Consider the following 18,194-nt stretch of genomic DNA (forward strand, 5'->3'; position numbering starts at 1 on the left):
GCCCAAATTATTTCAGAAAGAAATCTGTTTTAATTTTATTCCTTTTTCTGGCCCTCGAATCCCACCTTCTTTTTAGTCTCTTGTTTCTCGAGCTACTTAGCCGGTGCTCTATTATATTCTTCTTCCTTCCTTCTTCTCTATTCTACACTTTTTTCACTTTCTTTCAAATTGCATACTAACTTCGTCTATCTTTCTTTTCCAAAGCCGAGTTTACCGTTGCAATATTGGCATAGATTAGATAGGAAACTCTATAGGAAGTTAAGAAGGCTAGAAAAGGATTGCGAGATCATAAAGCTGGAATATTTAGATCACATTACCAGACGTGCAAAATATAAAATATTGGCTCATAATGCAATGTAAAATGAAGGGTAAAAGATCCATAGGAAAACGAAGAATTTCCTGCCTGAGAAACCTAAAAGAGTGGTATAGTTGTAGCTCAGTAGATCTTTTCAAAGCAGCCGTAAATAAGGTACGGATAGTTGTGATGATAGCCAACCTCCGATAGGAGAAGCAACTACAAGAAGAAGAAGAAGAAGAAGAAGAAGACATTTGCCTCAGTATTCTTATAAAAGTTAGGCCACACGTGAAATTGTAAGTGATATTCTGTCAACGTATAAAGTCATAATAGGAGATTATTTTAATGAAAATGTGAAAATGATAAAATATACAGTGACACTAACATAACAAAAAATCCGACACCCTAGCGAGTAGAAGGAGTTTAAGGAAGAAGAAAACGAAGAAGATGCCGTTAGTGATAATTATGGCCCATACTACTCAGTTTTTCATTAATTTTGAAATTTATGTATTTTGTTTCATTTTCTTTTTTAACGTAATTTTATTTGATGTGCTTCTTTAAAAAAACCTAATCAATTATTGTCTAGGAAAAATTCAAATTGTCGACTTTTTTCGTAATAAAATATAAAATAACTAGCATTTTATAATAACCTCTGTTTAAAAATAAAACAAAAGCAAAGTGACTCTGCAATGTCGAAATCTCCCAGGTATTTATTTTTGTCCTATCATAAATTGTCTACCTTACAGCGGATTATGTTGTTTTAAATAAACATTGTTCCACAAATTGTGATTAGGTGAATGATAAAAACGAAAAAATGTTAAGACTGTTAACTTTAGTGAGTGTTATCCGTTCTAGCAGCCCCGGATATACTAAACGGAAACTGTTAAACGAATATTTTCTCGACTTTGATATAACTTTTAATCAACAGGGAAACCAAATAAGTAATAATGCATTTTGGGTTCGTAAATCAGAATCATATAAATACATGTCATTATTTATCTATTACAGCAATCAAATTACACAGTAGAAATATTTAACAAAAGGATATAAAACTCTCTAAACTATCTACGAGGATGCACTGAAAAATGTTTAACCTACATATTATGTAGAAGCAAACAAAATTTGAATGTCAAAATATTTTATTATTCAGCATGTTCTCACAGAAATATGAGCACAAACAGGACTATGTCAATAGTAAGCAGGACTATTTTCAATAGAAAGCAACAGTGTATAACATACGCAGCGTATGATACGCTGATGATGTGGTGTTACTAGCGAGAATGAAAAACATCTAGAAAGTTTTCCAGAAATTTTAAGAAGAAGCTAAAAGATGTGGAATTACCAGAGAACGGCAGTTCTCGCCAGTGGCACACTCCCACACCCCCCTACACGCGACACTATATACTATATATACACGAAATTTTCGATTTTCTAAATCTGACTGAATTGAAAATTGGGCCAACTCCCATCGGAAAAAACTCACCCATTCCTATGTCAACCATCCATTTTGGTCTAAGGGTGTGGATTTTACGGGCCTTCCTATTTAGGGTCTGTTTTTCGTTCTCGTCCTCAAAACTCCCAAAAACTTCGAAAATTTAAGTCCGACTTTGCGGCTTCTAATATCATTTACCTTTCCAACGCATGTCTAATTTTGAAAATCGGTTATACCATTCAAAAGTTACCGAGCTCAGAAATATGACTCAATTTCTATTTAAAAAAGGGAAAATGTTTGTGGATACGTATGTATGTATGTGACTGGAAAAGTTTGTGTAAACAAACCAATCTGAATTTTTTTTCTGTGTTTGACGAGTGGGTGAGGGCCGATTCAGAACCGGTGTAGTTTGTGACTTTTGACCACCCATAAGCCAGCTATAGGACTTGGTAGGTACAAAACGGCATATTTTTTGGGGGTATATATCTTCGGTTCAAGAAGAGACAGGAGAACCGCAAATACACCAAATCAATAATATTGAGTTAAGCTTTCAAATGGTGTGTAAGACGTCACGATCAGACATACACACAGCTCAGTATAGCCAAAAAACTGAAAAACTAAACTTTGAAAATTTTGGTTCTTGGACAATTACTCAAAATTTCAACCTACGAATTGCGCCAATAACTGAGCGGTTGTAAAAGGACTCTAGACGAACCTACGGTGTATACCTCATATCCAGGAAAATTCGAATTTTTAAGTTATAGGCTTCATAAGTATGATCAAATCTATTATCTATGGAAAAAAACGGGTTTTCAAGCTCAACAATTCCTGTAATAGCTTCAGTTATCATACTTGACTTTAGATGCATTAGATACTACTTGCCCATACGTTTCAAACTCATGTTTAGTGATCAAAATCGGTTAAGCCGTTTAGAAGGTATTAAGCTACAAAAGTATAATCCAATTAACGAATATTCCCGAAATGGTTTATGTAGTTGTAGTGGTTACCGCTAAATTTGATCTGGCAACGGGCAATCCGAGTTTATTTACCGGCCATCCCAATTTTTTTTTTCAAACTATTTCGAATAGAAAAAAAATCTAGTGTACATTCGATGGACACTAGATCATTTGGGAGGTAATGCGACAAAGGCGACAATTTATAAAGCTCAACGTGTAATCGAGAAACATTGCATTCAACTTCATACATTTAATTTATAAATAACTTTGAAAAACTCCTGATACAAGAATAAAAAACCGCTAAACGCCGTAAAAATGAGTGGTGCATACAATATTCCAGCTACAAAAGGTCTGATATGAATATTACGTGGCGCGAAAATGTATTTTCATTTTGATGCAAAACAAAATTCTAGTTTTTAAAAGATTTTTCCATAATATTTGCTAAATTTGAATAAAGGTGAGAGTAACATTGTTGAGGATAGCAACAAATTTCATAAATACAATTAACTTTGCTTACATTATTATTAGCTAATTTTATGCTAACGCAAAGTTGAGATTTTTTCCTTATCTCCATCAGTATAATTTCCAAACAAATTGAGTATAGGAATTTTCACTTAAAAAATTAATTTGCTACTACTTCTTATACAAAAAAATTGATATTTAAGCTTAAGGTGGGAGGAGGGGGTTATGGTTTGAAATCAACAATTCAAGCACATTTCTGTAGTACAATTCTAAGAATATTCAAAATATTGAAAAATAAGCCAACGCTGGCAAATTTTTACAGACACCTCCAAAAAAAAATGAATTTTGCGGTGAACATGAGAACTTGTCATACGATCATGTGAAACAAAAAATTCAAAAAGATTTTATTAGCTTATGAATTTCTCGAGGTAACGCTGTCAAGTTGTTTTAGTTTTAACGATTTTTGACTTTTTGGTATCACTCAGAAGTCAAAAGAACGAAATGTTTTGTCAAAAAAGTGTGAAAATCAATATATTTATTATTGTTAAACAAAAAATAACTATAAAACAAAAAATATCTCGACAGTATTACCTCATGAAATGTCTAAAGAAACTCTATGCAAAATTTCAGGTCGATCGGTCAAGTAGTTTTTGAGTTATGTACAATGTCCACCACCCTTTGTCTACAGCCTTTGAAAAAAGCAGTTTTGAGAAAAACGCTTTAAAGTTTTGACAACTTTATTTTCAATTTGTTTTTTGTCTGTCAAATCGTAAAGTGATAGCGGAATATGTTTTTGAATAGCGGAGTAATTTACAAAAATGAGGAACAGTTGTTGAACGTTTCTCACTGCGCTCAAGTGCGCTGGAGCGAAGCTGCTGAAAAGCAAATCGAAGGTAGGGATATTCAACTTGCAGTATTTCCGGTAATTTTGCTCCGATCACCCTGAAATTTTCGGAGAGTGTTCTTGAAGCTATATACTTTCATGTAAAATAATAAAAAAATCTAAAATTTCAATTTTTTTTTAACCAAACCCCTCCCCCTTAAACAATGATATCAGGTCACTTACCCATAACATCTTCTCCGTCTTCTAACAAGTACCCATCATTCAAGAAACTAACGGTTTTCTCCGAGACGTGTACCATTCCAGGCTTTCCCGTAGACTCCATCTTATTCGCTAGAGTGACGTCATTACTCCAAACATCGAACTTAAACCTTCTCGTTCCAACGATCCCGCACAAAACCTTGCCAGTGTGGATACCGACCCTCATATTGACCCCTTCGTTCTTCTCATGGTCGAACTGTTTAATGGCTTGGATCATACTCAGCCCCATCTCGACGCAGCACTGAGCATGATCCGATCTAGCTTCAGGACAACCGCTAACGCAGTAATAACAATCACCCAAAGTAGATATTTTCTCACAATTGTGTATCTTACACAAGGAGTCAAACCTTTGGAACAAGTTGTTGAGGATATCTACTAGTTCTTCGGCGCTTTTGCTACCAGACATCTTGGTGAAACCTACAATGTCTGCGAATAGTATACTGACGTTTTCCATGTTGTCCATGTTGAATGGCCGAAATAAGGATTTAAAATCATTGGTTGAGTCTGAGGATTGTCTTCTCGTGAAATTCTCGTCTTCCTTCTTCAACCAATCGGCAACACTTTTTGGCATAAGAGAATGGATCATGTTCTCTTTAAGTCTTTTCTCCAGTTCCAATTGTCGACGAACTAGCAGACTCTGACCAACTTTCATAAACGTATTCCTACTTCTTACATTATTCATCAAGCAGATGTGAAAACCTATGAGATGTATAGCGAAATGACTGAGAATTTTCGCGCTCAGAGTTGATGCATTAAAGTTGCCTTGAGGTTCCAAAAAGTGGATCAGCAACTCATAAGCTACCGAATAAAAAAGTCCCAAAAAGAGACTAAGATAAAGCTTGAGTGGTACAAGAGTATATAAAAGAAATAACATTTGGATGCACAGAGCGAAATTGCCCACAGGTAACAGTTGTACAACAACTAGGAATGTTAGACTCAACACAGTGAGGAGTACGGCTAAACCAGAAGTTAATGAAACCATGTTCTTGTCGAATGTGTTAGTGTATGTGAAGAAGAGGGACGTAACTAAGCAGACGATTAGTACCAAGATAAGGCTACAGACCAACTGCCAATGGCGGATGTCTCCCAACCAGCCGACTACTAAGAAATATGTCAGCCACGTCGTGGAAATCACAGTGAGGTATATTAGAGCGTACCTGAAACAAAAATATTTGTTTATCATATGAAAGATACTTTTTTTATACAGAGTTTTGATAATTTTTATACAGAGTGAGTTTTATATATAGAACACCTCAATTATCTCGGAAACTCTGCTTGCACGAGTTTTATAAGTTTTAGTGAGTAAGGGTCTTGTGATCAGGCCGATATTATGGTGGTATTTACAATGTTGCCAGATCTTCCGTTTTTCTGGAAATCTAACGAACTTTTTTATTTCAAATGGAACTTACTGTATATTTTTTTGCCTTTTAAAATCCTTAAGAAATACTGATTATTTTTCATGTACTGTTCTCTATAACTAAATTAGTATTATACAACTGATCCAAAAGATGGCATAACCCAGACATCCAAAGTGAAAATTATCCTCAAACACCAAATTGTTCTATATGATCCACATAATGTTCAGAAAAAAGTCACACCATTTTTCGTCAATATTTATAAAACTATGCGGTTTAGCATGAACAACCCTCTATACAAAATTGTTCTACATTAAATTCTAAATAAAAAAGGCCCTATGCATAATCATTCTAAAATGAACGGTTCCAAAGTTACGGAGGTAGTTACTTGGTCCAAAAAAGGCCTAACCCAGGCATCCAAAGTAAAAGTTTTCTTTCAACACCAAATTGTTATATATGGTCCAAATATTGTTCAGTGAAAAGTTACACTATTTTGAGCATCCGGTTTGGGGTGGAGATGGGGGAGAATTCGGTAAATCGGTAGTTATTTTTAAGTGTTTCGTCAATATTTCTAAAACTATGCTTTAGCGTAAACAATGTTTTATACAAAAATGTTCTACATACAATTTAAAACAAAAAAGGTCCTATATATAATTGTTATAAAATCAACGGTTCCAGAGTTACGGAGGATGAAAAGTGGAGGCTTTCGATAATTTTTAATTTTTTTTTTTGCAATTGATGATGATTTTGGGTGGTGAGGTTGACGTTTCTTCAAGGGCTTATCACTAACATACCATCGGCCACTGAAATAGCAAATTTTATTTACAAAACACAATCCTGTTAAAGAAAATTTCCTTCATCAGTAATAATATTTTAAATTACCCATTAAATATAAAAAGTATCGAAAACCTCCATTTTTCACCCTCCGTAACTCTGGAACCGTTGATTTTATAACAATTATGTATAGGACCTTTTTTGTTTTAAATTTTATGTAGAACATTTTTGCATAGAACATTGTTTACGATAAAGCATAGTTTTATGAATATTGACGAAAAACGTAAAAAACTACCAATTTACCGACTTCTCCCCCCCCCCCCCCAAATTGGACGCTCAAAATGGTGTAACTTTTTACTGAATAATATGTGGACCATATAGAACAATTTGGTGTTGGAGGAAAACTTTTACTTTGGATGTCTGGGTTAGACATTTTTTGGACCCATTATACTACCTCCGTAACTTTGGAACCGTTCATATTAGAAGTATTATGCATGGAGCCTTTTTTATTTAAAAAATGTAGAACATTTTTGCATAGAAGATTGTTCATGCTAAACCGCATAGTTTTAGAAATATTGACGAAAAACGTAAAAAAACTACGAATTTACCGATTTCTCCGATTATAATTTGTTTAAAAAAAAGTTTAAATAAATGTAGCATAATATGTATTAAATAAATGTATCGACTAAAGCTTACACAGAGGTAGATATAGCAAGTGACCACAACGTTGTTTTAGCAGATATGAAACTCAAACTGAAGAAAATAATTTGTTCATATATGTACATACTAAGAAATGAAATCTATAAGTTGATGCGATTGGATATACAGGGTGGTTCATCTTATTCGCCTCGGTCTCTGTACGGAAAACCACTTGATATTTTAAAAAAATTTCTTCACAAAAATATATAGGGCCTTTAATACTACAATCTAAAAATAATGTGAATTATACAGGGTGCTCCAAAAAAGAGTGGTATATCAAAGTTATATTTTTTCTTATGGAATGCCCTATATCTGATGACATTATTGAATTGACCTTAAAAAATAAGCTATACTTTTATAAGGGTTCCCTATACCTAAATACAGGGTCTTTTGATTTATTTCGATTTTTGTAAAAATGTAAGGATTTAGAAAAAAATAAATATCTACGAATTTAAGAAGCAGTAACAAATTCTTTCTTGGATCTTAATAGCAGACTATTTAGTGTACTTAAGCAGATGCTTATTGCAACAAAATTTCTTACAGGGTGGTCAAAATATGAGATTGTTCTATTAACAAACTCAAGCTGTAATAAGTTACTTATTTTAAATAGAACACCCTGTATCTTACTAGTCTATCGCGTAGAAAATTTTCTTATCTTTCAATTTGTATTAGGGTTTCCTACACCTATCTTTTTACAGGGTGGTCAAAATATTAGATTTTTCTATTAACAAATTCAAGCTGTAATAACTTACTTATTTTAAATGGAACACCCTGTATCTTACTAATCTATCGCGTATAAAATTTACTTAGCTTTCAATTCTTATTAGGGTTTCCTATACCTATCTCCCTTCATTTTTTAAATATTTAAAGATTTCCTAATTTGTAAGCTTTAAAAATTAGAATTAAGTACCTATGTCGTGGTACCAACACATCACCAACACCGGCAATATTCTTAAATATCTTAGTCAAGATAGTTTCATTAATAAAATTCACATTTTTATCATTTAATCACACAGAGTGTTCTTATTTAAAATGACATACTCGATATTCTATTCTTTATAATGGAAGATATTTAAAATCTCTTCGATTCCATGTAAACATTCTCAATACACATGTTATTCTGTAAATATAAATTACCATGTTATTCTGTAAATACCCATTTTTACATATTTTTGTACAATAGGTTCGTTTTCGTCAAAGAAGCCATTGCATTTAATTGTTTGTAATTGCGATTTAAAGATTCAAACAAAAAGTGGCGTTCTTAAATTTACTTAATAACCGTTGGGTTAAGATATGGAAAATACTTATACGGAATGAAATATAATTTAAATATCTTCCAGAATACGGCATCTGATATAGGGTATGCAGTTTAAAATAAACATATTATTTAATTTCACATGGAGGCCAAAATCAACTAAAATAATACAACACTCTGTGTGATTAACAATGAAAATTTTATTAATGACAGTATCTTGTCTAAGAATATATCCGGTGTTGGTGATGTGTTGTACATAAACACGACATAGGTACTTATGTAATTCTAATTTTTAAAGCTTACAAATTAGGAAATCTTTAAATATTTAAAAAATGAAGGGAGATAGGTATAGGAAACCCTAATAAGAATTGAAAGCTAAGTAAATTTTCTACTCCATAGACTAGTAAGATACAGGATGTTCCATTTAAAATAAGTAAGTTATTACAGCTTGAATTTGTTAATAGAAAAATCTAATATTTTGACCACCCTGTAAAAAGATACGTATAGGAAACTCTAATTCAAATTGAAAGCTAAGTAAATTTTCTACGCGAGAGACGATTAAGATACAGGGTGTTCCATTTAAAATAAGTAAGTTATTACAGCTTGAATTTGTTAATAGAACAATCCCATATTTTGTCCACCCTGTAAGAAATTTTGTTACAATAAGCATCTGTTTAAGTATACTAAATAGTCTATTATTAAGATCCAAGAAAGAATTTGTTACTGCTTCTTAGATTCGTAGATATTTATTTTTTTCTAAAACCTTACATTTTTATAAAAATCGAAATAAATCAAAACACCCTGTATTTAGGTATAGGGAACCCTTATGAAAGTATGGCTTATTTTTTAAGGTCAATTCAATAATGTCATCAGATATAGGGTATTCCATAAGAAAAAATATAACTTTGATATACCACTCTTTTTTGGAACACTCTGTATAATTCACATTATTTTTAGGTTGTAGTATTAAAGGCCCTGTATATTTCTGTGAAGAAATTTTTTTAAAATATCAAGTGGTTTTCCGTACAGAGACCGAGGCGAATAAGATGAACCACCCTGTATATGGGAAAGTGCAACTAAAATAACGCACGTCCTGGTTGAAATTTTTTAAAAAAGTGGAGTCGAAAAACAACAATAGAACTCTTCAAAACTGCTGCAGACAGAGCAAAATGGACCAGGCATGATGATAGTCAATGTCCTTAATGGATGGGGCACACTAAGAAGAATGATAAAAAATGCATCCGATTATTACCCAGTATGTTATAAAAATAACGTCGTGTAATGATCCACTCGAGAGTTTTGAAATATTTATATTCAAGTATTATAACGTGTTTGGCACAACCGTTACTACTATTGAGTTATAGAATGGCGTGTGGGCAGATTAATGACTTCCAGGTCTAAAAAACAAATCGAGGGAACTACCTCTATATATTTTTAGATTAAAAACTTTAAACATTCGACACTTGTTTGTTGTTGCTGCATCTATATTCTAAAAATATTGCAGAAATAAAATCTAGACTTCTTAATTGATATAAGACTTTACACTTAATACACTATATAGTATATTACCAGAATTTGCAACTATTTTGGATTAGGGATTAAGGATGTAGGCGCAAAATCTTGGTCCAATGCTTTAAATGCATGCATTTTTTTTAATCCTGAAAAAATTAATAATAGCCCAGTAAATGAACGGAAAATACGGCGATACCGTGTAATTTTCAGGGGCAACTCCGAATTGCATGAAAATGTGGATTTAGGTTCTACTTACCCTCCACGTCAAAGTTGAAATTGTGCCGTTGGTTGCTTTTACTTGGGGGGGGGGGTGACAGTCACCCCTTCTCGGGAGTGAAATGAAAAAACATATGTTCAAGATCAGACCGGAATTGGATAAATTGACTGGTTTTAAGCTACTTTCGTTCTATAGAGTTTTTTATGTAAGTCATTACTTTTCGAGTTATTTGCGATTGAAACTGTTTATTTTTCGACAAAAAAACTACGTTTTCAGACGGTTTTTCGCAAATAAATAAATCAAAAAGTAAATATTTTATCAAAAAAAAATATCTTTAGCAAAAGTATAGCTTATAAAAAACCGAAAAAATGTGTTTCAGTAAAGTCGAGTAAAAACAAAGTTGTAGCTCATGAAAAATACGTTCTTATTCGTCTAATTCCAAATCGAATATTTCAAGGAGAAATCACCGAAAAATTAAGCACTTTTCGGGAAAAACCCATTTAAACTTTTTTAACGTGTTTAAAAAAAGCTTTATTTTAATTGTTTATATAAGTTTCTAGCATTAAAAATATGCGAGTTATGCTCAAAATAAAGTAGGCCCCTTTTTTTGGTAAAAAAATCATGAAAATCTCCCCGTGTTTAGATTCCCAAAATGAAATTAATCGTTACCGCTTTACAAACAATTTACTTGCTTACAGATGAGTCCGCGAATCTTTACCCGTGCGTCATCACTTAAAGCATACGAAATAAGTCGATGATAAGTTAAAAATTGAAATTTACTAAACGCAATAGCAAGTGACTTGCTGTTGCGTTTAGTACATTTCAATTTCCGACTTATCATCGACTTATTTCGTATGCTTTAAATGAAAACGCACGGGTAAAGATTCGCGGACTCAACTATATCTATTTTTGAAGTTATACTTCTTTACCGGCGATAGAGGGTGATTTTTTTATATGTTAAAACCTATCAGCCCGGCGCATGCGCATTATAACTTTGTTCTGATTGGATGTTCAAATGACATGTCAAAAATTATCCGATATGGCAGCTGTGGTTTGGAGGTAAAGGTAAAGGTAAACAAATGTATAATATATTAGTTTTATTGTTGTGAGGACAGAAACAAAAAAGTTTATAATATTGTAGTGACTTTTAAATAGTTTTTAAAAGCAACAGGTACGTAATAATTGTTAATGTATCATGGGTATAAACCTACCTATTTGATCTGCCAAAATACATAGGTAGTATGTAATACTTTTATTTATATAATTTGATTACCATCAAAATTTCTATCAATATTCACCTAATATATTGTTTTTTTACTCTATGTTTTGTTGTATTTTTTCAATTCTAAATCATTTCAATTCAAAATTAAAATAATTTGATCAATTTTCAAAATATCAAAATATCACAAGTTTAATCCGTGTAGTTAGTCGATCTTCGTAAATAATGACACATAGTGTCCGTGGCTAAGCGGAGAAGGCGAATGAATTCCAATACCAACCGCTCTTATCAGCGCTGGTTCGAGTCCCAATAGAAACTTTCTTTTTTGTTTTTTTTTTAATACATTTTATGATGTTGTTCTGAAGCTATTTTCTTGTGGCATTTTTATAATCAAGTATTTGATATAAAATCATTTTTAGGTAAAATTGTGGCTTATTTCCCATTTGAAATACATTTTATGATTGTAAGTATATTTATTATATAATTGTATTTTCAGAAAAAAAGTATTTAGTTAAAAAAAATTTCGACAATTAATGTTCAGACATCATTTGTGGCTTGTTTAATGTGTTTGTGTGTGTTTTATTCTTTTATTATTTTAATTTTTGGCACTGTTCTAATAAAAATGTTTGAGAAGTAGTAAGTATAAATTAGTTTAATATTTAAACAAAATATAAATAAAAAGTATATTAATTTCGTTTAAATCATATAATAGAAGTATAACTTCTTACGTGCGTACAAAGTACACACACATTCTTTTATTTATATGATCTGTCAGTTTCACCGGTTTAAAGTGCCTATTTTTGAAAGGTGTATAGTCGAAAAAACTTGAACGGGCCAATAATCACGAGTGTATGCAAATTTTGAACAGCGATATCTTAACCAATTCTTGTCTTACAGAAAAATAAAATGAAACTAGCATATTTATAATAGCAAAACCTACATTTTTTTTACTGTTTAAGATTTTTCTTATCACTAATACTTTTTAAAAATCTACAAGGAAAAAGTTTTCCTGTAGTTGGCTGTATACCATGTAATACAAAAAACAATACAATCCTTTATAAAAGGTATATATTTAAAATCCCTAAAAAGGGCTACATCACAGAACTAGTTTTCGATTGGTTTACCAATCATCATCAGTGCTTACGTGAAATTTACATGCTAACCACCAAGATATAATTTTACAAAAATATGTGGGTCAAAGCCCTATACAAGTAATCCGTCAAGGGAACATCGGTTAAAAATGCTAACTTAAGCATGGACGTTTAAAGTATTTTTCATTAATATGCCCCAGGTAACATCTGAGCTGTGGTTTGACTTGTTCACATGGTGAAAGTATGGCAGCAAGTTTTCATGTGTTAGACCCATTAGTGGTAATAGAATAGAATAGAATAGAAATATGCTTTATTGCCACTGAAAATTTTTACAATTTTATGGACAAAGCTTACATACAGTCAAAAGAAAAACATAATATAAATAACAAATAACAACTACAATTTACTAAAATTAGATAAATCGTCAATAATGTACAGTATAAAATATAAAAGCCAAGACAAAAACAATTTATTGCAAAATTTATATAAATTGCAAATTGAACATACAACAAATAAAATAAAATAGGTACAACATAAGGAACTGACAAATTTATGCTACTGCGTATGAAACCCAATTTTCTTAGTTATTCATTTAGAAATTCTTTTATTGAATAATATGGTCTTTTGGATAGATAGGCTTTTGTCATTTTACGGAACTTAGGGAAAGATGTTGCAGATTTAAGTTGTAACGGAAGATGATTGTACAGTTTCTTTGCGGAATATAATATATATTTCTTTACTAACTCAGTGGATGGAATCGGTAAATAAATACCAAACATTGAATTTCTGGTGGAGTAAAGATGACTGGGCCTTGATGGAAAGACATAAAGGTGTTTACGAATTAAACAAACCGTTTCTAGAATATATAAAGATGGAAGTGTTAAAATTTCGTGATCTCTGAAGTAACTTCTGCAATGTGTAGATGTTCTGAGGCCAAACAGATATCTTATTGCCCTTTTTTGCAATCTAAAAATGACATCAAATTGAGCTGCTGTACTAGAACCCCAAAAAGGAAGACCATATCGAAGATGAGACTCGAACAACGAAAAATATGTTATTTTAGAAGATGCTAAATTGAGTTCCCTTGAGACAGATCTTATTGCATAGCAAGCTGAGGCGAGTTTCTTACTTAACGAATCGATATGAAGGGACCATTTGAGGTTGCTGTCTAAAAAAATACCAAGAAATTTTACAGAATCAACGGTACTCATCTGGCTGTTATTAAGAGGCAAAGGTTGAAGAGCTCCTTTATAGGATAATGCTACTGTTTTATTTACGTTAAAAGAGAGTAAATTAGAGTCAGACCAGGTCTTTATCGTCAGTAGATCCGAAGTTATAGTTTCATGAAGAGATGCAATAGTTGAGTTGCTCCAAGTGATACTGGTATCATCAGCAAAAAGAAAAATTTTCCCATTGATTTTTAAATTAGTGATGTCATTTATAAAGATAAGGAACAGTAGAGGCCCAATACTGAACCTTGTGGTACTCCACATACAATGTTTTTGAGACTAGAGTCAGTATCATTTGCTGCAACTAGTTGTTTCCTATTATTCAAGTAGGATTGGAACCAATTCAAAGAAATACCACGAATTCCATAGAAATTTAGTTTTGTAATCACGATGTCGTGATTTACACAATCAAAAGCTTTGGCATAGTCGCAGAAAACAGTGGCAGTATAAAGATTATTGTTTAGTGCTTGGTAAACTTCATGTAGTACAGAAAACATGGCATCAGTGGTACATTTATTTGTTAAAAAGCCGAACTGATTTTGTGATAAAATATTGTTATCAACGATAAAGGACATAAGTCGAGTTTTAATGAGTCTCTCAATATTTTTTTTTTTAATTTTGTCTCTCAATAATTTTGGAGAGCACCGGTAGTAAGGCAATAGGTCTATAGTTGCAGGCATCAGATTTTTCGCCACCCTTATGAAGAGGAATAATAATGGCTGTCTTTAGGCACTGTGGAAATTTACCTTTTTCGAAGGAATCATTAATTAGTGAGAGGAGGATTTCCAACACATTTTCTGTGAGATTAGAGAAAATTTTTATAGATAGTCCATCAGTACTACAGGATGATTTGCTTTTGATACTATTGATTGTTTGGATCAGTTCAGAGTTATCGACTGGTCGTAAAAAGAATGAATTCGAGACCTGTCTTGAATTAGGAAGATAGGAAATGGGATCTTGTTGCGGCAAAATTGTTGATGTTATATTTTTACTCACATTAACGAAGTAGTCGTTTAGACTTTCAGGATTTGGAAGGGAAAATGATTGAGCTGTGTGAGTTTTATTTCGAAGATCGTTTACTATAGACCAAGTTTCTTTTGCAACACTTTTAGAGCTTCCCAGACGATTTTGATAATAGGCTTTTTTAGCTGACCTGACAAGTTTTAGATATGTTGTCCTGTACTTCAAGATATATTCAGTGACAGCAACATTGGTAGTAAATTTCTTGATGTATAGTAGTGATCGCATATTGTTAGCTGATATGCGAATACCTTTCGTAACCCAAGGTTTCCGATGTTTTGGCTTAATAGGAATTAAAGGAAATGCCTTATTGAAGATGTGGAGAAGCTTATCTAAAAAAACACTGAAATTATAGTCCACGTCCATAAGGAAATTGCCACTCAGAAGTTAAGCATAAATTTTGGAATTTACGAAAATTCTGGGCGGAAAAAATCCTACCTAAACGTCGGGTCTTTGAGGAGGGTTTGCTGAAGATGTTAAACTTCGTATACACTGCTTCATGATCAGACAGTCCCGCATTAATAACTGTAGAGCAGACATCAAGGGGTGAGAAATCTGAGACAATATAATCGATTATGGTAGATGTAGTTTTTGTAATCCTTGTAGGAGAATTAACGTGCATTGAGAGACCATACGATTCAAATATGCTTGCTAGGGACACTTGGGTAGCACTAGCAGCAGCATAATTAATGTTAAAATCACCGCATAGAATTTTTCTGCTTTTTTGAGGCAGGTCATCTAACAAATTTAGCAGGTTCTGAAAAAATAGTTCCACGGTAGAATCAGGTGATCTATAAATGCAAATAATGTAAAGATTAAGATTTTTATTATAAACTAAGGAAAACTCAAAGAAGGATTCACTTAACAAAAAGTCATATTTTGTTACCAGAGAAAAATCATTATTCCTAGAGAGAATCAGGGTGCCTCCATGAGCCGAACTTGGACGATCATACCTGGCAATTGTGGTATATTTTTCTACAAAAAAAGGCTCGTTAACTTCAAGCCAGTGCTCTGTAACCGCAACTATCGGAGGAAATCCTAATTCCTCCAGAAACAAAAATAATTCATCAGTTTTATTTCTTATAGAACGAATATTAATCAGAACCATGCCAAAGTTGTCATCACTAAAATAATTTGAGAACTTACAGACAGACACGGATAAAAATATATATCCCAACTGTGCTCTATGCAAGTGAAAACTGGACCATTCTGGAAAAACATAAGAGCAGGATAAATGCAATGGACATGAGACACCTAAGAAAAGGATCGTTAGAAAGACAAAAAGGGATAGATTGAGCAACGAGATTATTATGAGAATGGCCAACCAAGAACCAATAATGAATAAAATAACAAAGATAAAAATCAAGTACATTCAAATGGGAAATAAGCCACAATTTTACCTAAAAATGATTTTATTAACGTTTCGACGCCCAAGTCGGGTGTCGTTGTCAAAATACAAAATAATAAAATCGAAACGTTAATAAAATCATTTTTAGGTAAAATTGTGGCTTATTTCCCATTTGAATGTACTTGATTATAAAAATGCCACAAGAAAATAGCTTCAGAACAACATAAAGATAAAAATGAACTGGTAAGGGCATTTTGAGGATGAAACTCAACAGAATTACAAGAAAAGTCCAGGTAGCACAGAACGTCGTAAAAAGAAAAAGAGACAGCCCAAGAAAAAAATGGATACAGCAAGTAGTAGAGGTGCGAAAAGTTAAACAAAAATCACTCGAGAAATTGAAAATAATGGCAAGAAATAGAAAAGAATGTAAGATATGGGTGAATGAAAATTAAAATAGTTATCCCAAATCCGACACCCTAATAAGATAAAAAAAGGAGAAAGAAATAAATATTTTTGTTGATAGGTCACTCTGATCAGAAGATATCGAATTTTTACCGTTGAGTTAAAACAAATTTTAATTTAGATTTTTGTAATAGGTAATTCTACGTGGTCTGGCTTAGTTTTGTAATAATTCGCAAGAGAATTGGCATCTTTAGTTTTTTATTAATAGGGGAGTGCAATTAGAACGAAAACATGCATTGTTTCGGAAAAATTCAAACAAGCTTATATTTTTCTAAAACTTTTTTTGTTAGTTTATGTACATGTTAAAGTAAAAAGTTCTACTCGCGGATTTTGCCGCTAATTGTTTATTAATTGTTTAAACAATAACAATTGTTTTGTATTAATAATTTTAAAAATATCGTTAAATTCATCATTTCACTCTGATCAAATATGTTTCTATTTTGTTTTTAATTATGCTGAATCCGAATATGGCATTGCAATTTGAAAATTCTTATACAGAAGCTCTTATACAGTATGTCTGCGTAGCTAGGAACCACATGGAAAACTTTTTTATTATCAATGTTACGAAAAAAAGTTATTCTTCTTAAAATGCTCTGGATAGTCAAAAATCTGAAACTCAACCATCAGATATCAAATTTTATCAATTTTATATGAGTTATGTCAAAAATTTGAATTTCGTTAAAGTACCTTTATATTTCAGAATATCAAAAAATGATATTATGAAAAGTTGTTTGAAATTAAAAACTATGTTTAAATATACAATTACATCATTCTAATCGAAAAAAAAAAATTTTCAATTTTTTCTCAAATTACGGATACTCATCATCATTTTATTACAATTGAAGACATAAGTGGGTAAAGGTCATATGTCACAAAATAATGTTTTTGAGTAATGAGCATTTTAGTGTCTTTTGTTCCAAGTTAGTTATTTATTTTATAAATTTGCATTGCTACATTTATTTAAACAGGTATTTGAAGATTTTCACACTTTAAATTGAATTTAAAAAAAGTTACTTTAAGCCAAATATTTTAAATTTTGTGGACATTTACCTTTATTCACATAGTAAAAATAATTAAAAAATGTTAGGGTTAAGTGGATAAAAGAGTTAAGTTTCAAAAATGGGCATTTATTGTCAAAGAAAATTGCAACACAAACTGTAAAATTAATAAAAACATATTTTTTAGTAGGTTCTTCTTTTCTATTTGGGATTTTTTTATTTTCCTCTATTGCGTTTTCATAAAACCATCTATACTCTTTGGGAACAAATTTTATTCGATCTCTTAAATTTCCCAGTTTTTCCAAACTAAAACTACCAGTTTTATTTTCCAGTCTTCTTGGTCTATATTCAGTTGTGGTCAGATGTGCTGTCCTTTTTTTTTTCTTAAATCTACTTGCTGAAATGGCATGTAGTCATTAAGGTATCTATGTCTTATAGAGATATCTATGTCTTATAGAGATATCTATGTCTTATAGAGATAGAAGACAAATTCGTCCACTCATATCCACTTTACGTAACACGAAAATTAACCTTTTGATTTGAAATGTTTGTTTGCTTTTTACATAAATAGAGGTTCGTCACCAGAGCTTTAAAGTAGTAGAAAAAATTCTCCATATTTACACATTTCACATGGATAAAGGTATTATGTCCAAATGCGATTTTGGACATAATACATTTATCCACTATAATTCGAAAATCTAGTGGGGCATATTACTTTAATACCTTCCTGTTATTTTTATTTAGTTAAAAATATGTTATTTTAAAATT

At 31.8% G+C, this 18,194-nt stretch overlaps 1 protein-coding gene across 2 annotated transcripts in view; it reads right to left on the reverse strand.

Annotated features, from left to right (window-relative positions):
- The window catches only part of LOC114327121 (adenylate cyclase type 9), a 68,442-nt gene that overhangs the window by 24,690 nt on the left and 25,558 nt on the right, over positions 1-18,194 (reverse strand). For both annotated transcript variants that reach the window (XM_050646339.1, XM_050646338.1), the window contains exon 3: positions 4,212-5,404. In XM_050646339.1, the coding sequence (XP_050502296.1) occupies positions 4,212-5,404 (1,193 nt within the window). The remainder of the gene's footprint in view (positions 1-4,211; positions 5,405-18,194) is intronic.

This window comes from Diabrotica virgifera, chromosome 3 (assembly GCF_917563875.1).
Source record: "Diabrotica virgifera virgifera chromosome 3, PGI_DIABVI_V3a".
NCBI classification, from domain to species: Eukaryota; Metazoa; Arthropoda; class Insecta; order Coleoptera; family Chrysomelidae; genus Diabrotica; species Diabrotica virgifera.